The sequence below is a fragment of the Theropithecus gelada genome, chromosome X, assembly GCF_003255815.1.
Source record: "Theropithecus gelada isolate Dixy chromosome X, Tgel_1.0, whole genome shotgun sequence".
In the NCBI taxonomy this organism is placed as follows: Eukaryota; Metazoa; Chordata; class Mammalia; order Primates; family Cercopithecidae; genus Theropithecus; species Theropithecus gelada.
This window is the reverse complement of record NC_037689.1, coordinates 58,230,886-58,258,650: the sequence shown is the minus strand read 5'-3', so window position 1 is coordinate 58,258,650 and position 27,765 is coordinate 58,230,886. Positions and strand designations below refer to the sequence as shown.

The window sequence follows — 27,765 nt, the reverse complement described above, 5'->3', positions numbered from 1 at the left end:
TCACAAACAATGTCCTACTTTATAATATCTCAAACTGTATAGATGTTTCCAAGCTTAAATTCCAATAAAAAGAGGGAAGCTTGCTTTAAGATTACTTCAAATAAGGAGAAGTAGTGAAAGCAAACTCATAAAATCCTGCCTCCTTAGTAGAGAGAATTAAAGGAAAATTTCATCTGGATATTATCTTCAAATGACTATATTACTATTAGTCACAGATTTGACTAGCATAATGTAAATTCACTGTATTTTCAATAATAATGTCCTAACTTGATTTCACAAAATTGACTGACTAAAGTCAAGCATCAGAGTTCAAGCATCAGCAAATTAAAACGTGTTCAGAATAATCAGAACTTTCCATAGCCACAGGCTACAAAGATCATAGACTCATGCTGGATTGTAAAACCACTCTGATTTTATAACTTCTTCCTTAATGTTTGCTATTCTGACCTTTAGATGAAACAAATCATACAATCAAGTATGAATGAAATATACAAGGCACCTATTTGAAAATGAAAAGGAAGCATCTGAAAACTAAGAAAGAAAATCTCAGAACATAATCTTTGAAACCAAAGAGAAGTTATAATTTACCACATTTGCTGCTTACTAGTGCTCCACTTATTCTGTTACGTAGTAATGTAATTTAATTTAGAGACTCTGGTTGCATAAAATATAAGTTCATGATATTTGCAGCTGTGATGTCCTGACCAAATTAATCACAGGATTCAAAATCTGCACAAACAATTTGAACTTAACCCAAACCCTCACCGTAACTGAATGGTTAGATTTTTTACAATGCAGAGCTTTTCACATGAATTGAAACCGGAAGCAGATGAAGCAGATAATGAACCATAGCCATTTCCCTCAATCCAGCAAAGAAGTACCATCAGAAATAAAGCTTACCCTATAAGAACAGCCATTAGTTGGCTTTAGATTAATCAGCTAATCAGCTGTGTGTGTCAGTTTAGATAGATTTAATCAGTTAAATCAAGAGAGGGATGGAAATCTATATGGCTATTTCCCTAATGGTAAAAAGTTATTCCAAACTCAGAAAAATAAACTCTAAAGTTTATTTTAAAAAAACATATTCTTTAGATGCCTGTTCATACATAATGCATACCACATTTTCAAAAGTTTATGAAATAGTTTTTCTTGCAAAAGATGTCAACTGGATGAATTAAATAAAAGAGGAAGACGTAAATGATTCAATGATAAATAGGGCAAGAAAAATCATCAAGGTTACAGCAATGTATTGAAAAGGTTGAGGAGGTCTAGACCTGGTAGTTGAAAGCATGAATTATTGATTGAAGTCTAATTATAGCTGAATCCTTATAGTTGCTACAAGTTGGAAGGAGATATTCAGAGTGACTGAAATTAACCATCAGTGTTCAACTAACTCATAGAAGGTTTGAATTGATTATTTTCTTGTTTGAGCCTTTTTGTGTTTGATGAAGAATTTAGCATTCAACTTCTAGGCTAGGATTTTTAAAAGCTATTAAGCTACAGAACTGATTATCTCCCTGCTGAGTTCTAAGACTGTCCTTGAATAGATATGCTTTCCACTAGAAATACAAGCAAAAAAATTGTCTCCAGTAATTATGATGAAGGGGTTCTAATCCTGCTATGTAGCAATCGCTTAAAAGAACAGCCTCGTTAAAATTACTTGTCTGAAAGAAAATAATCTCCATTATATATTTTCTTCTGTGTGAGAGGATTACTGTTTGTTTCCTTTAATATTTTTGAAAAAGAAGCATATTTCTATAGTATTTGTCTCAGGTCATGTGTTAACTGGTCATTACAATATTTAGACAATTTAACAGCCTCAAAACAAATTTTCTAAAAATAAATCAAAAAATTTTTTGGAAACGAAGATACTTCAGTTACCCATAGGCCCTGTACTGACATGGAGACCCCTGTATTATATTTGATTCCACTGCCCCTCAGATATCAGGGTTCTGTAAGCTCCTTGATGTCTTCTAAGATATAAAGTACTTTCCTCCATTTGCTTTCCTCCCCATGAACATTTGAAGAAGTAAAAATAATATAAATGTAAAATTTTACATAAAATTTTAATTGGCAGTAAGAGAGTTACAATCACTTTGCTAACTAAGTAGCTGTGAAAAGTAGATATGAAGATGAGCTGAAACCAGATTATCCTGGATTCAGGTCACACCTTAACCTTTTACTAGTTGCCTGATTTGAATTTCTCTGTCTCAGATTCCTGATGCATAAAATAGGATTGATAACAGTACTTCCATTATAGGACTATGGTGAGAATGAACTGGGATTATTCTTAGAATGACATGGGATACATTTAGAGATTGTCAAAAAGTGATAAACTATTGTTTTTAAAAATTAATACTTCGGAACACTGTTCAGATAAAATGCAGTGGGAAAAAATAACAAATATTTACAAATTGCACTCTATATTTTATATGTAAGTTTATGGAAAGTTGAGTAGTAAAACTCAAGTTAGAAAATTAACATAAATGCCAGTGATTTGACATGTACATTAAAATATCTGTGTTTTAAATCTGGGTATATATTTCTCTTCATTTCACTGATCTATGTATTTAAAAATAACCTTCTTCAGATGTCTGCATATATACAATGCATATTGTATTTTACAAAAATCATTTAACTAATTAACTTATAATTAACTTGTTTTACTTGCAAAATAGGATAATTGAATGAATGATGAATTATATTTATTTATATATTGATTTAAAATTTAATTAACGCGGCTTGGTGCAAGAATACTCTATCATACCTGAGTACAGGAGAAGTTGATGCAAGCTTGATGATCAGTTCTTCCAAGTGCAGAAGGATAAAAGAGAACAGGTAAGTCTGTGGTGGAGTGAGGAGATATGATCAGCTGTGTACATGGAAAAAGGAAAAGAGGAACAAAAATTAATACCCATTTGGTTTGAGTTGGTATATTTGTGTACCAGGTATATGCAGGGTCGATGTTTGTGTGATTAATGTGTTGCCTTGCACACATTATCTGTTCTCAATGTGCCTGCTCCTGGAACACTGTTCAAAGGGCCCGTGTTAAAGAGTGTTCAGAGGTGATCACATCATGTTCTTATCCAAGATAATCACCACATGGAGAACTCGTTCTGTAAAAGGAAGTCAGGGTTAATTTTTAAAGTTGAGTTTGAACCTTCAATAAAAGACATACACATTTTATGTAAGATCCCATAGCATATTGCCATCCCAAGGTACATGTCAAACCACCGGTAACTTAATTTGTTGCTTTGGTAATATCAAAAGAAAAGAACTGTTTCTAAGCAAAGGTGTAAGACACGCTTCTTTAATGTGCAAGGAAATTTTCCTCTTCCTCCTATCTTGTACACATTCAACGTGTGACCTGCTAGGATAATTTGCGTCTGTACAGTATTAGTTTAAGTTACTTCTTTAGAGGCTGTGAAAGAAGCCAGTGACTCTATCACAATATAATAAGGGCTTGAGTATATTACGTAATCAAAATGCTACACTGGAAATAATTTAATTTGAAGATAAACACTTACAAAATGATAGCATGAGTGGCACATGTACGAAAAGGAAGTCTACTATTTTACACTAATATATTTTGCCAGAAAAACTCTGAAAAGGCAAAATTACAGTTTAGTATCTTTCAATCCTTTTAGAATACAGCTGTTGATGCCCAATAAACTGTGATAATTATCTACGAAATGCAAATGCAAATTTAATTTTATATTTAGAACGGAGTCACCTGTTTATTATACAATTGTGGTTTATCTACATCTAATATTTTTATCTCAGGCTGGCTCTCTCTCTGATATCTTGAATGTTTCAGGACTATCAGTTAATATACACTTTAGGGTTACTAATTTCACTGTCAGACTTAGCAAAACTAAGTAAAATTGTATTTTATATAGTCCTTCAACTTAGAAAATTTGGAAAAATAGTTTATTCTCTCCATAGATATAAATATATAGATGTTTCTCTCTATATATTTTTCATTTATTATCATTACAACTAATGTGTGTTCCTATTTGCTTTCTAAAATGTGATAGTATTTTTCTCATAAATAACTTTTTGAGTTGTTTTCTAATATTAGAGTTAATTTGTATATTCAGTGATCAATAATGTTTGATAAATGAATAGAAGAATTAATGGACTACAAAGCAATGGCTGGAAATGTTAAAACAGAGTTTATATTCTTGATTATGTAATGTAAGTTTGGATGTGCAATATGTTACATTCATTTTCCCTTGGACCACAGATTAGATTGTTCTCTAAAAGTAGAGATATAAAGGATACAAAAACACCACTATCAAATGAGGAATTTCAGTAATATGTAAATTATATCCTGAATATCAGACTTTATATAATTTATGGAAAAATGTATTGAATGATACAATAATGTGTGTACATTTTAATACACTCTTTTTAAGATTAAAGCATATACACCAATTTTAGCAATATAGTAATTAGTGATTCTAATTTGACATATTACGATAGCTAAGAACTACTTTCATATCATTACATACGTTGGCAATCAGTAACTGACAAGAGACAGATGTTAAGATAGAAATAAATAAATCAAAGTGTAGATTTGTTAATCATTAAACAACAAATAGTAAAAGCCGTTATTTAAATACTATATCTACTAGCAGGGCTTCATGATTTACTTTGAAGTCCGGTGATAAAAACAGTCTACTGTAATTATCATTTTGATGGTTACCTGAAAGTGTGACACTCACTGCAAATAAATGGTGTCCTATACTTTAGAAACAGAGATAGTCATGCTAAACCTTAGGATCTTATTTTGTAACTTGCAGGAAGCAGAAGAGTGATTTAGTATCATTGACTGGACCTAGCCTCTGCCAGGATCTAAGAATGAGAAAGTTGGGCAGAGAAAGAAGCAGAGAGGGGTAGAGTTGTCAGCATTGTCTGAAAGTGTGTGTCTGTGTCAGGGGTGAGGAATGGGGGATGGGCAAGAACTCAGGAAAGGCTAGAAAACAACTGGTCTCTTGGAACCCTGATAACATATAATGACAATAGAGTTAATAATGATAATATTGGAAACTGTTACAAAAACTGATTACTAAAATGGTGAGAAGGAAAACACAACCAATTTATTAGAATGAAGTAATCATGAGCATGACTCTAGCATATATAATTTAAAAAATTTATATTAACATGATATTGTTTTGTTGAGAAATTAAAATTCAAGGGGAGAAGTATATAAAATAAATTCTTTTTTTAAAAAAGTTATTTTTGGAGACAGAGTCTCGCTCTGTTGCCTAGGCTGGGTTCAAGCGATTCTCATTCCTCAGCCTCCCATGTAGCTGGGATTACAGGCACGTGACACCACGTCTGGCTAATTTTTGTATTTTTAGTAGTGACGGGGTTTCGCCATGTTGGCCAGGCTGGTCTCAAACTCCTGGCCTCAAGTGATCGGCCTGCCTTGGCCTCCCAAAGTGCTGGGATTACAGGCATGAGACACCGTGCTGGGCATATAAAATTCAATTCTTAAATTTTAGAAATTTAAATCCTTAGTAATTCAAGTGATAATACTCTACCAGTGTCCCCAAATCAGAATTGGAAAGTACTTTAGCAGCAATAAATTTCATGGCTCTCTGAATTTACTTACTTGTGATTTTCTGTTAATATCCAGGACAAAATTTTCAGGATTACTGTTTGTTGCTTGCAATTTTAAGGTTTCATGTGTACGATTAACTAAGGGAATGATCTGAGTAACATGCCTGGGAGAAAAAAAAAAAAAAGCTAGTAAAGTTGCTGGTATTCATAAACTTATTTAGTGTTAATTCCATAAACTTGATGACCCCTAGAATTAAAATATGCCACCCCATAAGATATATTGAAGTCTTAATTCCTAGTACTTCAGAATGTGATATTATCTGGAAATAGAGTCACTGCATATATAACTAGTTAAGATAATGTCTAATTGGAGTAAGACAGGCCCTTCATCCAGTATGACTCGTGTCTTTGTAAATAGAATCATGTGAAGATACACAGAAGATGGCCATATAACAGTTGAAGTAGAGATCAGAGTGATGTATCTACAAGTCACAGAAAGCCAAAGGATGCTGGCAAGCACAAGAAGCTAAAAGAGACCAGACACAGTTGCTCATGCCTGTAATCTCAGTGCTTTGGGAAGCTGAGTCTGGAGGGTCACTTGAGGCCAGGAGTTCAAGACAAGCCTGAGCAACACAGCAAGACTCTGTCTCTACAAAAAATTTTGAAAATAGCCAGGCATGGTGGCTTGCCTGTAGCCCTAGCTACTTGGGAGGCTGAGGCAGAAGGATTGCATAGCTCAGGAGTTTGAGGCTGCAGTGAGCCATGATTGCGCCACTGCACTCCAGCCTCAGTGACAGAGCAAGACCCTGTCTCTAAAACATGAAAAAAAAAAAAAAAAAAAAAAAAGAAGAAGAAGAAATAGAAGCTAAAAGAGACAAAGAATTATCCCCTACAGGTTTCAGAAGGAGCATGGTCATAGTGAACCCTTGATTTTAAACTTCTAGCCTTCAGAACTGTGAGACAATACATTTTTTGTGGTCTTAAGCCACCCAGTTTATGGTGCTTGTTATGGCAACCCTAGGAAGCTAATATAATGACTTCTTTTAGTTTCAAAATCAAAATAATTATGTATGAACTAATGACATTTTACTAAATTAAATAATCTTTGGCGCTCTATTTTTGAGACCTAATGTTATCCCATATTAGATATTAGAATATATTCCAGTTTTAGGAATAATGTTTACTTATTGTTTTATAAATGCTAAATCCAGCCAAAAAAGCTAACACAGTCTAGTTGTAATAATAGAGTAATAAATGCACAAAGTTTTCATTCATAACATTAACAAGATCTGAATTGATGATGAGTAAATGCCCAAAATATGTGACTATTTATGCTCTAAGCAAATAATAAATTAGTGTTCATAATTCTCAACTATCAATTCTAATGGTTTTGAATGTACAGCATCCAACTTGTCATCTTCATTTTTTTGTAATGTCAAAGTATAACATAATAACATAATTTTATCTATGTACAGTTTTTCATATCTCTTTACTGTTTCTTGCTAACAATATAGAGTAATTAAGATTAAAATATTTAAGTATCAAATCTGTAATAAAAAGAATGGAATAATCACCATACATATATTATTTTTCACAATGTTATGGCCCTGTGACAGAGGAAAATTAGGTAATATGTGCTGAGCAGAATTCAGTTCATAAATTCAAATTATATAATTCATATAAATCACCATTTTCTTGTTTTTATATAAACTATATGCATAAAATAATTCACCTTAAAAAGAACATTATATGTCAGTTTTATGATTCTAGACTACAAATTTAAAAAGTCTCTGTAAATCATGAATTTGTTCTTTCACCAGCGACATATGAAGAAATTCAATGAAAATAACCAAAACTTCATTAATTATAATGAATAAAATATACTAAAAATCATGACAGATTTCTCATCATTTTTTGGTAAGCATCTGCTTTGTATATTACCAATTTCCCAAGTTTTCTCATACACAATACCTTAGAAAAATAGGAATAAAATATTTTCATACTAGATATCTATGCTACTATAAGAAAGAAATTTCAAATGTCATTGTTATGGCTAAAGAGCATGTACTGGAAGAATGCAACACTCTTTTGATGTGACAAGGGACAGAAATTAGTTAAAAGGCACTAATTTGCTCATTAGGGTGTATACTCTTTAAAAGTAGGGATTATGCCTTTTTTATCCCTATTTACCAGCACCAAACTTGCTAAACAGTAGGAACTCAACTATCTAAATAGGAATGGTCATATCTCAAGGGATCATGGCATTAACCCACTGACCAAATGTTCACAGTTATTCATTGCTTGCCTCTCCTTTGCCTTGAGGAAACTTTTGCCAGGTTTCTCTCCTTCCCACCAGCCCCTGAACTCTGCTTGTCCCTAAGCCTAAACAAGCATGCAGACACACAAAGTAACATGACCCTTTCTCAGCTTCTCCTGGGAATTAGCTGACCACAGTAAAACCCTTTTCCTGTTAGACATCACTGGCCATTGTCCCTTGCTTGTGCAGCTTTCCCTCCAAAGATTCTGTCTATATCTGCTTGTCCTTCCTTTACTTTATAAAAGACAAACTTTTTTCTGTTTGATTTTGCAGACCCTTGTAGACTTCTAATGGGAGTCCTTCCCTATTGCAATGGTCTCTTTTTATCCCTTGTAATAATCCTTTTGAATAAAACTCTTTCCTTGCTAAGTCCTGATTTGTTTTTCTTTGACAAGATTTCCACAGTGTAGTTTACATATCAAACCTTCCCTAGGAAAAAAAAAATCAATGACTAAAGATATATTTATTTTTCATTTTAGAAACTGAATGCATTATAACAATATTGTAATAGATTAACTATTTTTCTTGCAAGCAATAATTTTATCTATTAAGTAGAACTTACTTGCCAAGGTCGCACTGTATTTCTGGAATTATGGTTGGTTTTGGTAATTCAATAGTTAATTTCAGTAAATACCAGAATTCTTCAGCCATTTCAGGCTGAAAAATAATGCTGGTGGAGAGAAATACACAAAATTTTGTCAGCAGTTTTAGTTTGTGTAATAAATTTAGCAGAAGAAGTATACCCCAAACTAGTATAAATAGTGGGTTTTAAATACAACATTTGACAACTGCTCTGTAACATGTACTACTCTATTTGTAGATGTATTTTTAATTCTTCAGTTTTGGTTGAGAAAATCACTTCATCATTCAAGAAAAGCAGTGTTGTCATTAATATCTGTTTAATAAACGCCTGCTGGATCAATAAAAATGTTTAAACATGAGTAGTTTAAATGTCTTGCAGAAGGTGGAAGAGTAAAAGCCCTGCTTTTTAACTGTGGTTACGTCAAATTTAGTTTTAGTTGAATGCATGTGCATTTTCATGTGAATGCTATCAAGTGACATACAGCTCTAGAGAACTTCCTTTATGATCAGCACATCCTCAACTACCAGGGAAGCGGAGCATGTGACAGTCTAAAAAAGTATAACTGGGGGCCGGACATGGTGGCTCACACCTGTAATCCCAGCACTTTGGGAGGCTGAGGCAGGCGAATCATGAGGTCAGGAGTTCGAGACCAGCCTGGCCAATATGGTGGAACCCCATCTCCATTAAAACACAAAAAATTAGCTGGGTGTAGTGAGTGTAGTGGCGGTCGCCTGTAATCCCGGCTACTCGGGAGGCTGAGGCAGGAGAATCGCTTGAACCTGGGAGGCAGAGGTTGCAGTGAGCTGAGATCACGTCACTGCACTCCAGCCCAGGTGACAGAGTGAGACTCTGTCTCAAAAGAAAAAAAAAAAAAAAAAAAGATAACTGGGATGGTATCTCAGCTCTGTCATCTTTTACTTGTGCAGTTTTGAAAAAGTCATTTTCTCATTTATAAAATAGGAGGAATCACTCTTACCTCTTACAGTTGCTGTGAGAATTTTATGTTTATGTATGTAAAATACATGCCCCAATGATGATAGCAGAGTAGGCAGACAGTAAGTATTAGCCAAAAATTTTTTTAATGTATGCTGATAAAGAAAATTCAAGATTCAGTATATGTTCACAAAGCCTGTGAAGTCACATTGGGGCAAAAAGATCAGCCCATATTTCTAATGGTAATTTTTTCAAAATAGTGTCTTTTATAATATGTGATATTCTTATTTTCATGCTTCACAGAATAATAATTTTTATCCTTTAAAATTTCACAGATGTATTCATTTATTTACTGATTCGCTACAATAACAATTACTGGTTTCTATTGTAGGAAACTGTACTTGAAGCATCAATAAGAGTTATTCTAAAGGATGTTACATTAAATAAAATAAGCCAGGCCAGGCACAGAAAGACAGATTTCACTTATATGTTGAATTTTAAAAAACTGAACTATTGTGGGGAGCGGGGAGGGAGGGGGTAGCATTAGGAGATATACCTAATGTAAATGACGAGTTAATGGGAGCAGCACACCAACATGGCACATGTATACATATGTAACAAACCTGCACGTTGTGCACATGTGCCCTAGAACTTAAAGCATAACAATAAAAAAAAAATTGAATGCAGAAGCAGAGAGTATAATGATTATTGTTACCAGGGGCTGGGAGGCGGAGGGGACACCAACTTTGAGGAGAGACTGGTCAAAGGATGCAAAATTTCAGTTAGCAGAAATAAGTTCAATATATTTATTGTAGGACATTATGACTGTAATTAATTACTTTAATTCCTCTATGTCCTCCAAGTGAATTATTTGTATTTAATTAAGAAGCAAAATATATGAATTTTCATCAACAAAATTGAAAGTTTAATCCCTAGTCCTCATGCAATTGTTTTCATTTGGTTCAGCTTTTGCATCCATAAAGGTTTACTTAGTAAAAAGTGGAGTGAAAGGGGGTAAAAGGAGAAATGTAGAAATTATTTAATTTGATATGCTGATAACTACTATTTTTGCACTGAAGCAAGCAAAAACTAACTCCAATTAAATCAGTACAGTTTTCAGGGACTAGTATTAAACAAAGTTAAAACTATGAGCAAGTGTAATTTTAATGATTATCGTGTAAGAAAAAGTAAAATTTAAAGGTTAATTTCTAAGGTTCAACAATGAAATATAATGCCACACTGAAACCATACCTTTCATTGCTATAGCCTGTGGTTGCTGGAGAATACCATACAACATATTTGGTGCACTGTAGTGGACTCAGGATAATTTCATTATCACCATTAAGGGCAGCACTCGTTAACTGCACATCTAAGTGAAGAGCTCTATCTTTTGGATTAGAGAGAGGTATTTCAATGGAAGTGCTGTCCTAGAATTATACAACAAATATGTAATCACCTTTTAGTGTCAGCATGGTGTCATTATACTATGAAAGGAAATGTAAAGGAAATTATTACATAATATAAGGCCATTTGTTTTATTTTTTTCCTTGATACACTGTTGAATACATCTCACTAGCTTTGAATCTCTTACATGTTTTCTTTCATTAGCCTTGATAAATTGTAACCTTATTTTTTTCAACAGCAAATACTACACAGAGATCCATGTAACTAAACGGATGAAAACTATTTGTAAAATTACATTTAAAATATATTTTTCACCGGTATCATTATTTCTATGAGGTCTATTTTTCAGTGTTTACTCTGGGAATGGTACTCAAACTTTATCACACTTAAGAATAACCAGCAGAGTCTGCTAAAAGACAGACTTTTATCCACCTCTCCACCACACCCCTTCTCCATCCCAGAGATTCAGTAGATCTGGGATGGGGTCTGAAATTTATATTTCTAGAAAGTTTCCACATGATGCTGCTGCTGATGATGATTCAAAGGAAACACTTAAAGTAACAACGTACCTTTGCATCAAGTAGTAGGGACAATCTAAACTAAAAAGTCAAATTATGTTGATGATACATCTTTCTGTTTAGATTTCTTCCTTCTGTTCTTGTTTGTCCTGTCCTTCCCCCAAGGTACACTGTCTTAGCTCTGGAAGGCACTCTTTAAGTTCTAAGATATTTCCTGATCCTCATACTGACCCATCCTGGCTAATGACTTGTAATGCACCCCATTTCAGCCATGATCTCCACTACGTCAAAAGCTATAATTAGAGCAAATGTAGTAAAGATAATTAGTAGACAGGACGCATCTCAATTTTAACAAATTCCAGTTGCCTAAATGTTTTAACCTAAAGAAATGGAGAAGGTTGAGCATTTCAATTATAAATCAAAGCTTGGTAATAAACGTACTTTAGAACATGGAGCTGTTATGAAATTTATCATATTACTTTACAGGGGTGACAAAAAATTCTTACTAAGCTTCTGGGAACATATCTTCAAGGTAGATATTACAGCTTTGTCTATGGCTGTTTCCGAGGGCCTAGCTGAGAATATTTGCCTGATCACCTCTAATAAATAAATGAGTTGGAGGAATGCTACATTTTAGAGGAATGGAAACAACATTTAGTGTGGTGAACAACGTCTGGTGAAGAAAGATGGAAACCAAGCATATATACAAAGTAACAATTAGATTAGAGCAGATATCACTTATTAGAAATCAATGTTGATTATAAATGCAATGAAAAAATAGTCTTCTACAATGGTTTCTGGAGATATTAGAATTATGAATTCTTAAAATAAGTGGGCATTTAAACATCTACAGCAAAATATTCAATGCTCATAATTATAAAGAAGGAAAAATAAAAGTGTAAAACGTAAAATACTGAACAGTGACTAATTTCCTGGGTAACCTGGCATATTTTATAAAGTTGATACAGGACTTGGCCTCCAAGTAAGTTGCCAATGGTCAAAAATAAGAACAACTAGAAAAAAGGGTATGCCAAGGTAACAAATACTATCAACCCAATATGAGCCTAGAGATTTTGCTCAGGGCTTAAGACAGAATATGGAAATGACACATTTGGCCTAGACATTTGTCCTGGTCTACTACTCAGACATTATTCAGAGAAGAACAGAGTCCATTCAACAGAATGCTATAGCCTGTCATAGAAGTAAAAATGCTAGAATCTAAACCACTGAGTTTCAAAATGTTTTAACCACAACCCAGAATAATTTGTTTTATATCACAATATGGTTCACATATACATATCACAAAAGTTTTACAAAACAATCCCTGCATTTATCACATGTAATATTTTCTGATTCTTTCTACTACCTTTTATTCAATTCTATTTCCTGAAAAAAATAATGCTAGTTTTGACTCACTCACCTGTTGAGACCTACACATTAGATTTAGATTTAGATTCTGGTCTAAAGAGGAATAAATATTGGAATATAGAACTACCTGAGGTCTTATTACATATATAAGTCTTACAAACAAAATGGAACAAAATCACATTAAACCTACTATTTTCTGTGTAAACTACAACCTATCTAACGAGACCATGCTCTCGTGCTACCAAAGTGTCATAACATTCTACAGTTGGCCAGATCTTACGAGTGGGAAATATGGATGGTGTCTATGGAGCACTTAAATCACAGCTCCTCCTTGGCATCCTTGCAACATCCATGACAAATACTATTAACTGATCACTTCACTCTTATTCAGTAGGTCTGGACACATCCTCAAAATCTTTCACAGAGCAGCCTTCCAGAGAGCAATCGTTGAATGCTTAGCATTACCAGTACTGCAATTTCTTGAAAATCTCTGGAATCTCATTATTTGGAGTTTTGAAAATAGCAAGACTCAATAGAAATAAATGTTTCACTATAGTCAAAAGCTTTAAGTTTCTAATTAACTGTACTATATTTCTAGTATGCTAGAAAGTATCTCAAATGTAACTATACTTACAAAAATGATTTCTAAATTTCATTATTGTTTGGATATTATTTTCTTCTAGGTTTAAACAGAAAAACTTAAATGACACCTTAAACATAATGAATAATTTATATTTTAAATATCCACCTGCCAAAATATCTTCAAAATTTCAGGGAATATTGCTTTTCTAAATATCAATATTTCTTAAGGTTGTAAAATTACATCTTTAAAGTATTTGATATGTTCAGTAAGTTAAAGAGAAGAAATTTTTGTTATCTCTCATTTTATAAGATGAGCAAAACTCATGTTTATTCTTGAAACAACTTTCTTAGGTTATCTGTATGATTACAGAAATGCATAACCATTTTGAGAAAATAACATACAAAATAAAACATTAAAATTGTATTTAAAACAATATTAATTGTTTTGGCTAAGTTATCTTGCCACCTCACATTCCATTTTATTTTATAAAGAACTCTTACTAAATGAGAAGTACACAGTCCATTGAATTCTGTGAATACTTTATTTATAAAAACGTTTGAAATACTTGGCTGGTGTCTATTTTGCAAATGGCATATTCCTCCATTTTCATGAGCAGGCTTTTAAAGTTAATTTGTGTTCAGAATGAAACATAAATCAGTTTTGACTGATTTTTTTTTTTTTTGAAACTCAAGTAAAACAGTAATGGCTGAACATTACATGATGACTTCTAAAGCTTTCTTTCATCTTCACATGGGCTCTTTTAGGTTTAATGATAGAAAGCATTCTTTTATAAGGTATCCAATATTTTTCCTGGCTTGTACTTAAGAATATGGTAGCAAACATAATGGCTGTTTAAAGAAATTGCTTCCATTTCTCAGACTCCTTTGTAAGAGGACTAAATAATGCATATTTAATCCCGTGAAATACAAGTAAAAATTTTAAAACAGAAAAGACATTCACAAGATGCTGAAATTGAAAATAATTAAAACATTTAACCGCTCATGTAGAAGTGGAATACTCTTTTTAAATATATAAAAACAGTTGTATTGAATTTTGCAAATTATAAAGATTTTCAGAGGAAGTTTGAATACCTACACACTTTTAAAACAAATATTAGATATTTTCAGTATTTATGTATATATATGTATACACATACATATTATTTGTTTTTTCATTTTTATTTTTTTATTTTTTGAAATGGTGTCTCGCTCTGTCGCCCAGGCTGGAGTGCAGTGGCGCGATCTCGGCTCACTGCAAGCTCTGCCTCCTGGGTTCACACCATTCTCCTGCCTCAGACTCCTGAGTAGCTGGGACTATAGGGGCCCACCACCACGCCCGGCTAAGTTTTTTGTATTTTTAGTAGAGACGGGGTTTCACCGTGCGAGCCAGGATGGTCTCAACCTCCTGACCTCATGATCCACCCACCTCCCAAAGTGCTGGGATTACAGGTGTGAGCCACCACACCTAGCACATATATATAAGTTATATGCTTATTTTTTTTACAGTGGAAGGAACTTACGGAGAAGTTTAAAAACATAAATTAAATCAGGTCATTCATTTCGTTTACACCCTCTATTGGCTAAATGCACATAGACTAAAATCTTTCTTCTTGCCTTTTGAGGCCCCAGGAGATCTGGCCCTGCAAACACCTCAAAAACTCTAATCACAAGTAACAGCCCCACTCCCACCCCATCAATCTTGCAACCTTTCCTGTCCAGCTGTGGCCTCTCTACCTCTTCCCTGCTTCTGGACAGCCTATGCTCCTTCTCGTTGTGTCCCTTCCCACCGAGCTCATTTTGTTCTGAGGGCTTCTGCACCATTGGTCTCTCTGGTTGGGTGCATTGCCACAGTCTTCAAGCCACCCTCAATGTTACCCTGGAATATTTTTGTTCATAGAATTATCACTGTCTAAATTTACCTCAGTCATCTATTGTCATTACAACAGGTACACCGGATAGACTAACCTTAGTGGAGTGCAGTCTGAAAAGTCTCTCACTACTGCTATCCAAACCCCTGAAGGAGCTGCCTTCCTCCAGCCCTATTATTATCTCAAGGTGGCTCCCAGTGCCAGAAGAGTCTAACTTTGAGGTATTTATAGAAATCTCAAATCAATCAACACTTTCTTCTCACATACAATTGAAGTCTGCTCCTGATCCTCCCTTTCTGGCACCTCATCCTCACCCTCAGGCCTGTCTGGGAATTTTGCACACTGCTTGTGAGGAAGGAGGTAAACATGGCCTGCTCTTTTCAACCCTCTGCTCCAGCTTCCTCTCCTATGATCATGGTGCTGATGTGGCTGGCTCTTTCAGGTTGCAGGATGAAATGGGATGACAGGTAGAAGAACAATACCCACTTACTTAATTGGTACTACCTGATCTTATCCAGGTGAGTATATAGGTTCCTTTTGCCTTCTTCTATCTTGAATTACCCCCATGTAGACTCTCCAGGAGTCTTCTCACCCTAGAAGAATGTTTCTTGGGCTGGGTCCTTTCAGATAAGCTCAAGCCTAGCCTTATTTCATTACGTCAAATTCACTTTGGTCTGCTACATCTTGACTTGTGCTGATGAAAGTGCATCTTGCTCTCACTCTAACCACCTTCCCTCTCTCTGTGGTCCATTCTATTGGTAGGAACTCACTGAGAGCCAGGGGCATTAAACTGTCAGCTTCCTCCCCTTAAAGAAGACACTCTCACTGTCTTTTTGTTCTGGCCACCACAGATATGAGCTGTAAATGGGTGATGGGCTAAAGATTTCTCCCCTCCCTTGATGTGCCAGAAACCTCATCTCTCTGTAGGGAGACCCCCTGAAACTATTGCTATGGAATAAAAGATGAAATGCTCCTGATTATTGTAAATACAAAATTGCATGCAGGATTGTGTAAAGACAATGCCAGGTTGGACTGCCAGAATGAGCCAACAGCACATGATATGCTTCCCCCTGCAGAGAGCCTATGAATGGATGTGCAGTCAGGGAGGTTTCACATCACCAGGATTCCTATCCCAGAAAAGCAGATGTTCATAGCTCTGGGAATGGAATGCAACCCTCATGGAGAGCCTATAAACGGATGCATGGGGGGCACCTGTCCATATGGATAAGATAGGGCTATAAATGCCCTCATCTTGCCACTGCTCTTCTAGGCCTCTTCAGGGTTAAGGCATACTCCCTTCTGAGAATTTCTAGTCTAACCGGTTGTCTAGCTTCACGTCCTGTTTCTATGGATTGCTTGTAACCAGCTTTTGCTGTAACTGTTACTGCTGATTAATATTTTGCTAATCATAGGTTATGGAAATACTGTGTTTCTATTTTAAGGCTCTGTTAGAAATTACTGATGCACACACTATATTGTAAATTCTTATCTCTGTATACTGTACTTCTGCATACGGATGTTATGTTAAAGAATTACTTCATCCCCATGTGACCATCTCACCTCATAATCAAATGACCCTAAATCCCTCACTGACCTACCCCCGCCCTCACTAAACTTTATAAAATGCTGGCATATCCAGTGCATTGTTGGCACCACTGGACCAGAAGGTGGTGACCCCCCTGGACTCAGCTTTCACTATCTTGTGTGTGTCTATTATTTCTTAACCTGCCGATCCACCTGGGAACAAAGAGAGAGCTCCATTGCATTGCGGGCTGCTGGCCAGATCCTGCAATATCTCTCCACTAAAATCCCAAGTTCCCCTTTCATGACATGAAGATGTCACTTGGAAGTGGCTGTCCAACTAGAGATTCCATTTCCCAGAGCCTCTTTCACCTGGGCTTAGCTGTGTCACTAGTTTTCTCCAATTGTATGTGAGTGAAAGTGGTGTGTCACCTGTATGTCAAGGCCATTAAAACTATTGGAAATTCTCTTCTCTCTGCTTTCTTTTTCTCCAGCTACATGTAGGGACCTCTGAGTCCCTAAAAAGGAAGGAATCACAAGATGGAACAACCCTGGCTCCCTGAATCACAACAGGGAGTATGCCACCCACCAACCAGGGACACATTCACTAGAATGTTACAATTGTTAAAAACTTTTACTGTGTTTAGCCATTGCAAATTTAGGGTTTATTTGCTGTACCAGCTAGATATACTCTGAATACTATATTTAGAGAGTCTTAAATAAATGGCACAGCAACCACTTTCATAACACAAATATATGTGTTATATTTCTTTATATATAAGAAATATAATTATCTATAGATAATTCTCAGGTTTGTGACTTCATTTGAAAATCCAGGGTAACAGGAGAACTTCCCAGGAAACATCCCAATTCAATTACTTTATTCGTTTTCTAACTCCACTAGAATGGTAGCTCCATGCAAATAGGGGCCTTGCTTGTATTGTTCATCACTGTTCTTTAGCATCTAGAACAGTATCAGGAATATCAGAGATATTCAGTAAATACTCATTAGAAAATAAAATGTGCAATTTATGAGATGATTTAGTGTTTGTGTGTATGTATATACCTATTATGCATTATATATTAAAAGTATTACATATTATACATTATATATTACATATTATATAATATATAGAATTATTGAAATGTCTGGTATCTTGGATAATCACAACTTTTAACTAAATAATAAAGCAACTATGTAAAAATCTAACTCAGAAGGAGTTTAAAAGTCTCCAGTTAATTCAGCCTGCCTCCTTACTTGAAAGTTACTGGGTGAAGACAGCAGTTTCAGATGGGAGAAAGACTTTATTGCCTTATCACTTTGTCACTTGGTTGCTGGTTCATACCTACTCTAAGAGGAAAAAGTGTAATTCACTGAGTGCACTAAATACTTCAGCATTTCCTGCTTGGTCAGAATAAATAAAGATTATTTACTTCCACATAACCACTGAATTGAGTCAACGACAATTCAATATGCACTAACATGAAGTATTTTCACCATACTCTCTCTCAGAAGATAATCATGAGTTCATTATAAAAGGATTATTTCTGAGGAGAAAACACACAATAATATTAAGTAAGGCATATTATTGAGGAAATCTTCAATTTTAATTTTATTCAATTTGAAAACATTACCAAGTCAGTAAACAAACTGAACTAATGGGTATTTTGAAAGTATCATGTAATTGAGAGGAAGTGATCATTATAATCTGGGTCAATAATTTTCCTAAATTGAAAAGTCAGAACTCAAATAAACCATGTAGACAGCTATGCTTAGAAACACCATTGTCATTCTTTTGCTATTTCCATCTGTACAACACTGTATCTAATGACGTCATGCCTTATACCCACCCCAGTGCCCAATCCTCCATCATATGACCTGAAATGTATAGAATGCTGAGATGCAATCAAGGTGGTTTGCTAATGCCAGACTGGGGGACACGTATGTTGAGGATGCATTAATAGGCACCTGGGAGTTGTGAAAAAGCCAGAAAACACTGGAAAAGCCTAAAGTTTATTAATTTGTATTCAGACACACCCCATAACCTTGAGAGAGAAAGGAAAACTATTAACAACAGAAATATTTCTAATTGCAAGGAGTGATCCCTAGGAAGCAACCTCCTGCTTAACCGTTTAAGATAGTATTCCGCTCCCCTCCCACCGCCGTATATGTGTATGTATATGTATTCTCTACATATATATGTATACTTACATATATATGTATATGCATGTGTGTGAATTATTAAAATGTTAACTCTGAATGACCCTGTAGGCAAGCCATTTTGAAGACTGTTTGTCACGAGTTAAGCAAACAGTGCTTAAGATATATTACACAAGATTTAATAATCATGGGGTATGGGGTACCCCAGGGGGTAATTCTTGACACAGTGAGTGGGTATTTGCCTTGATTTTTTTTGCATGTCAGGTGTTTGAACTTGCATAAATGAATCCAATGTCATGTTCAGTCAATTCTTCTTCATCTGCATTTATGGAAGAAGGCAGAGGCATGAATAGGTCATAATGACAGAGTAGCCAAAAATTGTTTTCCTTTGGAATGTTCATTGTGAACTTTAATTGAAATAATGGTCTTTCAGATAGCTGTGATGTTGATTTCAACTAATTAATATACTCCTGACTTAAAGGCCTACATGAGAAGGAATGGACAGTTATGATTTTCTTACCTGACCCATTCCTTTCTATCTCCTGAACACTATTTCACTCAGAAATATAGAGATATCTCAAAGTAATCATAATTTTTCATCTCAAAATGTCCAAGGTAAGATATGAGTTTTAAAATGACGTCTTTATTCATTATGTAAAATTTGAACTTGCCCACAAAATCACAAATTAGATTGTTTCCATCAGAGCTAATGCTAAGTTTTCCTCATCAGGTACAATAGGCTGATAGTTTGCCATATTAACCTAGGTCACCTCACTCCATTACCCTCACCTAATTTCCAGTGCTAAAGCTTTCTAAACTCACTGCATGCTGGGTGGGATTGCTATACCCTGAATGCAAGGAAAAGAAAGTTCGTCTAGTTTTTTCAACATACTCTTTTTTCAGATATTTTACTGTTTTGATTCTATTGTTCTGATATAAACCATAGTTTTTGGAGAAAACTTGCCTAGCCACTGTTAATAACCAAGAAAGAATAAATGAAGTTTTCCTCAGCTGGTGGTGGCAACAGACAGAAAACACACACTTTACCCAAGACTTAAACTTCCTCCTAAATTCCTGTCCTATCTCAGCTACTTTAGTGACTTTTCACTGGAATTTAGAAAGCCTTAAGGATGTTCTGCTGTGCCCCTTTGGGGCTACATGAAATTTGATGGGGAGAGCCCCTTGATATTCAACGACTAGCCAGTAAGACTTTTATACTGCAGATGTCAAGACAAGATGGTAAGGACCAAATTCCCTCCATCTCTGAAGTTGGAGTCAGGATGCCCTCTAAGTTTCCTTTTAACCTCTCCATAACACCCGGGAGAATGGAGCATGAGAACACTGAGGAGGAGTTGAATCTGACCTGAGAGGGAACAGAATCTGACTGAGTTTACCAGAAAGTAAAGACAAACCTAAGTTTGGCTTCTAAAATCAGCTCTTTATCCCACTCTCTGTTTTTTAAGAGTAAATAGCTAAATCTCTATTTCCATGTCATTTCTGCAAATCACACTGGTTAACATCGTATCTAACCAGAACAGCATTGTCAGTAATTATGACCAAGGAGAGTCAATGGAATTCATTATGACTACCTAGATACTCTGTAAATACAGGTCAGCATTCTTGTTTTAACTTGGAGTAAAAATTTCCTGAAAAGCTTTGTTTGTTGAAATTCTATACAGAGTCATTACTGGAAAAGTTGTATGTGTGAACACTAGAAAAGGAATCAGCCTTCAGAGCACAGAGCTTGGCCACCAGAGATGACTTAGATGAAAAAATAAAGAGAAATAAGGTGCGGGGGGCGGGGGGGGGGCGGCGGGGGGAAGAGAAGAGGGAGGGAGGAAGGGAGGGCGTGGAGGGAGAATGGGAGGATTGAGGGAGACTGAGAGAGAAAGAGAGAATAAATGCATCTTTCCTTCTGGCAGAGCACCTTGTTTGGACAGCAGACCCTCTCCAACACACATCCTTTTCCCTTTAATTAGGCACTTCAGTGAAGTGCAGACAGTTGACAGTTTAACTCTAGGCATGGCCTTGATTCCACTGTCAGTTGAAGTGAAAGTGGCTAATTATTGCTGACCTTTAAAGCCATAGACATTATGCACAAAATCAATTCAGAATTTACAAATAAGTAAATGATTCAGGAAATATTCTGGCAATTAATGTAGATATTAAATCCAAGTATATTAACTCTATAATTTTAGGAAGAACATTATATCTTTTGGGAGCCAACAAGTACTTTAAATTTTTTTTAAATAGAGTATAGGCAGATTAGAGATGAGATTTTACCATAATTCTAATTTTTATAGAATATTTTTGTATATGAGTGTTTTCAACATTAATCAAAATGGTCTTCCATAGCGACATCTACATTTTTTGTATTTAACTAAAATTAGACCATGAGATATATTTTCTGGATTAAAAAATAGTATTTAAGAATTTTTTACAACTTATCAGGATAAATTAAAAGCAGAATGCTAATTTTGCTTCCTCAACATTTAATGAGGAAGAAAAATTTCAATGTCATGGACAACACCTTATGATATATGATCTTTCATCTAGAAAAATAAAGTATAAAAAGTATGAAAGAGGCCAGGTGCGGTGGCTCATGCCTATAATCCCAACACTTTGGGAGGCTGAGGAGGGGGTGGGTCACCTGAGGTTGGGAGTTCAAGACCAGCCTGACCAACATGGAGAAACCCCGTCTCTACTAAAAATACATAATTAGCCAGCCATGAAGGCCCAAGCCTGTAATCCCAGCTACTCAGGAGGCCGAGGCAGGAGAATCACTTGAACCCAGGAGGTAGAGGTTGCGGTGAGCCAAGATCATGCCATTGCATACCAGCCTGGGCAACAAGAGCAAAACTCCATCTCAAAAAAAAAAAAAAAAAAAAAAAAAAAAGGATGAAAGAAGAAAATACATTAAAAACATTAAATACATTATGGAGGCTAAAACTAAAAACTTTTAAAAAATGGTTGGCAACTCACACGTGTTTTTTAAATTTTTATTTTGTTTTTTTACTAGAGACAAGGTCTCACTATGTTGCTCAGGCTGGTTTCAAATTCCCAAGCTCAAGCAAGCCTCCCACCTTGGCCTCCCAAAGTGCTTGGATTATAGTCATAAGCCACCACACCTGGTCTCACTTGTGTTGTTTTGTATGGATGCTTTTATGTTTGACACCAAGAGGATTAACAGTGTTTTTAACTATGCTTCTCTTTTGCTAGTTTGTGGAGATATTTCTGGATCTCTTTATTAACAATATAGTTAATTTAGTTGAAGGTTGTTTATAGAATTAAAAGCTCAGAAAGAAGTAAATGATCATGCAACTTTCACTGACAATGAAGTATTTTGAAGGCTATGGCTGTTTAAAACGTAAATTATATAAAGAGTTGCTCAAACACTTAAGTTTTGTTTCCACAACATGTTTACAGCTCAGTGCTATATATTAGAGTGATTGAGTGTCAGTGGAAAGACAGCGGGTTATTGTCATCATTCTCCCATAGCCGAACTATATAAAATACAAGAGATTTTTGAGATCAAACAAAATGGAACAGCAGCTATTATATGTTAAAATTTCCAAAGGAAATCCTAAATACTTTATACCAACAGAGAAAGGACTACTAACAAGCAAGTATTATTTACTGAAAATGTAATCTGGTTTTGGAACCTGCAGTAAGAAGTAACCAAATATATGTGTTTCAAGATTGTATTTCTTACATGAACCCTATTTTAGAGAGATTCTGATCAATCACTCATTTCTAGAAAAAATGTGGAAATTGAGTTGAATATAATAAAAACTGAGATGCAGATAAAAAAATAAGAGATGGCTTAGTATCTTGAGTGAACCATTGCCACATCTGGAAGTATAAAGTTTAAATAAAGTATTTCTCAAATGATTCACCTGAACAGAATATGCAGTCAATAATATTAGGAAATAATATACAAGTGAGGACCACAATTTCAGTATACTTCTGAAAGTAGTCAGGAAGCATCTTCTTCAAAGAATGGACAAAGGTTTCATTTGATGGCATTATTTAAAAGAAATCATACTATTTCTAGTAAATAAATCTTCATGTCTGAAAGTTGAAGAGGGAATACATTTTTACCTTCAACAATTATGACTAGAAACGTGAGAAAACTTAATAATTTGGCAACATCACTAGCCACGATAGGCTAAGTTGGTAAACTTAGTTGAAAAAGATGTCCGTTCTCAACAAATCTCAGTTAAATATGAACATTTAATTAATACAGTAAACCTGTCTATAGTAACAAAGGGAACTATCTAGCAGCTGTTATGTGTTAAGAGGTTTCGCTCCTGTATTATAATGTAAAACTATTCAATGAAAAGGGGACTCAATAATTGTGTTTAATCTAAGTGGAACATGAAATAATATTATTTAAGTATATTTATGAAATAACTATGCTAATTGTTCATAACAAATAATAAAAGCAATAGTGATAGCAATTAGAAATATATATGTGCATAAGACGAGTTACACATATCCCACTGTGGTGCCAAAACAAAAAGAGGTTTAAATTGAATACTTATAGGAAATCAGTACAAACTGAATTAGGATTACATTATAATATACATGGGGAGGGGCAAGTCCTTGATGAAAAATGAACAAGTGCCATTATTCAAAAGTACATTATTTATTTAAATAATAAATTTCTGAAAGGGTATATGCAAATTTAATTTCATAAATGAAAACATATTTGAAATTTCTCAAAGAGATAAGTAGTGGTTTTTTGGTTTTGGTTTTTTGTTTGTTTTTGCTTTTTGCTCAGTCTTCTTACATATGCACATAAAGTACCCTGATGGTGTGTATTTCTCAGCCTGTGTGACAGTCTTCACCTTTTAAGGTTGAGAGCTATAAAAATCTCAATTTCTATCAGTATTTTCTTGAAGGACTAATAGCTCTTACAGAAAAAAAAAGGTACTTTATACACCATTTAATGAGAAGATGCAACAATTGGCCATCTATAATTTCTTTTAAAATTGTATTTATGTTTGTTTTGCATATTTTGTCATCTTTATTCATATTTTAAGCATATAGTTAATAAGAAAGTCAATTTCTCCTTTTCTGAGGTGCTACATATGCACTTAGTTTTTTCAAAGCCTATTTAAATTTTTTTCTCTACATGTTGATAAAGGGATACATTTTAATGTATATTTTAAAATAACCTTTAAGGAAGATTTTACACTGCAGTGGTAACCAATTGACAGAAATAAGACATTTTCATTGAGTGAAATGATCCTACCGTCATATTAAATAATTTTCCACTTAGAAGATAATGCTTTTGCAATCTATACTTGAGCACATTTCAAAATTTTAATCATTCATCTTCTATGCCTAAATGGAGATTTACCCAGAAATCAGGTGGGCAAATAATCAATTTGTAAACTTATAATATTTTAAATCTTTTCTTTTTTTACTTTCTATTTATTGGAGCCAAAGTTCAAGATTCTAAGTAATCAATTCTATAAAGAAATCTATCCACATATTTAAAAATAAAAATAACATTTATTATTATCAATTTAAATACTTGAGCACTAACAATAAGGAAATTAAATTTATAAAACATTATTAATAGCAATATTGTCCTCATGTTTCATTTAAAATGAGACTCAATATTTAACTTTATTAAACAATTTTGGACACAAATTTAGTAACATTTTAGTAATTGACATCAGACAAATCTATTCCGAGTATTAATGGAAACCCCAAATGTATGCCAGTTGCTCCAAATATGTTTCCAAGTGAAAGGTCTGCTGTAGAAACCAGGAAGAACCAAGGCTGAAAGAGTCTAGTAGCACAATCCTGTTTTTATCATCTATGTGTGAACAAACATGTAGGCTAAGGGTAAGTTTGCTTTAGTAACTCTTGAAACAGATAGAATGCTAATCAATGCAGTCACGATAAGATAACATATAACTAAAATATGTTTTCCAAAAGCATTTTAAGTCCATAGTACTAGATTTAAAAATAAAATGGCTATGATTGACTAATTTATCTTAATACAATCATCTGATACAGACGTTTTTAGGGATAGTAAGTAATTTACTATACAACAAAAGGTCTAACTGCTCACAAAATGACGGAGTGTATGAACATGTAATGGGCACTTACCAGAGCAATACATGTCAGTTCCATAATGTCTATGGGTGGTCCAGGAGTGCTATGGATCTCAAGATTATACCAGAATCTTAAATTGTGAAAATTATCATCTGAAAAACAAACCAAAACACTACTTTTTAAATATAGACTTCAGAATACCATACTTAACATACACATTTGAGAATCATGAACAGACATCATTTTCAATCTTTTTTTTTTAATGGACTTTTTGTCAAGACAGCTGAAGAAAGGGTGGGAAGCTGTTTTTATCACAGTTAGTGAGGAATAAGAGAAGCTCCATCCTTGCATGGCCAAGAGAATGTCCTGTACAAGCTCCTGGCCCTATACCTATGCCAGTAACTCATTGAGTTCTTCCATAAAATTAATTTTGGAATGTTTTACTTTTAAGTTAAGGATTAATGTTTCAAAAAGAAATAACCGATCTTTTTTCTCATTGACAAACTATTCATGTATTTGTACATAGATATATCTAAATAAGTCATTACAATTCACAATGCTGCATTTCCAGGACCATAAGAATCTAGTATAAGGAGAAAGTCAGGAAACTGAGACTGCATGTTTCCTGAAAATTTGAAAAAGGATCCTGGGAATTTAGCCCAAGGAAAGTCTTAAAGGGGCATAGACTAAGTCGTGACACAATTATTTTTATATCTTGCTTCCTTAATATTTTTAAAAAGCAGGCAATTCTGCCCCTGATGATAACCAAAACCATACTCCCTCCGGCTAAAATTGGAATACTCATCTACCAGGCCCTTCATAAAAAGGTTTTTTACGTCCATCAAAATCAGTTTTGTTTCGTTTTGCTTTTCCTCTCTGTTCAGCTTCCCACTTTGATATTCTTTTGTTTTCCCGTGTTGAACTAGGTCATGGTTTAAGATTGTCCTCCAATTTCAGTAAATTGTATACATATTCACATCAGTATTATCATGTTTAAAAGATTTCAAGAACTGTTATGCTAGATTAATTTATTTAGGTAAATTGCTAACCTCTTTGGGCCTCAGTTTCCTCATCTATGAAATAAGAAGCCCAAACTAGTGGAATTCTCAGTGTTTCTCTCTACTGAAAATGTTTTTCATGAGTATATGTTTTACATTGCATTGTACTGTATTGTATGGCACTGTATGACACTGAATAGCATCGTATTGTGTAGTATTGTATTGCACTGTATGGCATTTGTAGCTTTGTATTGGATTGTATTGCATGACATTGTATTTTACTGCACTGCACTGTTCTGTACCATCCTGTATTGTACTATTTTGCATCCTGTTTCAACACCTTAGGTATCTAAAATACTTATAAGATTGGTGGACCTGAGAACAATCCAGATATTTAAAGTAAACAGTTAGTAAGAGGGAGAAAGAGAAAAAAATAGTTATAATTAATAAGACCCAGTTGAGTTCTTATTCCAAATAACTATGAGGAGTTCTTGAGGGCAAATTTATTTCCACATTTTGAACTGACTCCTGTACTTGTTTATTTTTCAGAAATCAGTTTATTTCCTTAAAAGCAGAAATGTGCAGAAAATAAGGTTACCAAATTTATACTGATGGGAGATTATTAAGGAAGCCTCTGCTCACATTTGCTCCTTCAATTTTATAAAAGCACTTTGAGTGCTTCTATGACATTTAAATGTGACTTCTCAAAAATAAATCAAAGTTCTTAAAATGAAAAAAAGTGTTTTCCCTTCTAGGTACCTTATGCATATTTATCTGGGCCTTTCCAATGTTTTCACCCACACTGAACTCACAGAGAAAATAATTCTAGAAATAAACATTAGCTATGACTGAGGAGATTGCTTCATGACTCTGTGTTAGTGCAAAGATCAGTGGAATGACTTAGAGTTATAAAACCAGGGTTCGAATCCCAATGTGACCACCATTAGCTTGTGATTTTTGGCAAAGAATCTCAAGAGTCTGCCCACTTGTGGAACAGGGACTATATTTGTCATGGTTCTCCAGAGAGATGGAACTAGCAGGATGTGTAAAGAAGACAGCAAAAAAGAGAGATTTTAAGAAATTGGCTTATACAACTGTGGAGACTTGGTAAACCCAAAATCTGAAGTATACTGGGGTAGGTCAGATTTTATTTTACTAAGGTTTTCAACTGATTGGATGAAGCTCAACCACATTATGGAGGATAATCTGCTTTATTCAAAGTCCATGGATTCAAATGTTAATCTCATCCATAAAACACATTCTCAGAAACATTAAAAATAAAGCTGACCAAATATCTGGGCCCTGTGGCCTGGCTAAGTTGACACATGAAATTAACCATCGCAGGGGCCATAACAACTATTATTTATAATTACTGTGACTATCACACGTGGCAGTGTTGTGATGTAGCTGATTTAGTTCCTACAGTGCTAAACATGTACATTGAGTATGATTTATTGATTAGAGTGGGATTGGTGAATGATTTATTGATGAAAACACCAATAAAATAATGATTGTTTTTTAACTCTGAATCTTGAACAACTTAAAATAGTTTTCTAATTATAAAATCAATAGCATTCACTATAGTGATTTTAGAAACTCCTGAATAGCATCAAGATAGAAGTTCTTCATAATTTCATGACAAAATGACAGCTACTTAATATATTTGTATAAAATTCAAGGTTTAAAATATCAAGAAAGATACAGATATATAGACATACACACATAAATATAGTGGGGTGTATACAATATACATAATTGATACATTCATATGTACATAAAAATATACACATTTATATTATTCATAAAATATTCACTATTAAAACTTTAGTTTCAATTATTCAATATATCACATAAGAAACATTCTTAAATATT

General features: G+C 34.4%; 1 protein-coding gene across 1 annotated transcript in view; it reads right to left on the bottom strand.

The window, feature by feature from the left end:
• The window catches only part of CFAP47 (cilia and flagella associated protein 47), a 434,654-nt gene that overhangs the window by 91,939 nt on the left and 314,950 nt on the right, over positions 1–27,765 (bottom strand). The window contains exons 51-55 of the mRNA XM_025371837.1: positions 24,950–25,047; positions 10,653–10,828; positions 8,448–8,555; positions 5,621–5,732; positions 2,768–2,872 (exon numbers count right to left, since the gene is read on the bottom strand). Of these exons, the coding sequence (XP_025227622.1) occupies positions 2,768–2,872; positions 5,621–5,732; positions 8,448–8,555; positions 10,653–10,828; positions 24,950–25,047 (599 nt within the window). The remainder of the gene's footprint in view (positions 1–2,767; positions 2,873–5,620; positions 5,733–8,447; positions 8,556–10,652; positions 10,829–24,949; positions 25,048–27,765) is intronic.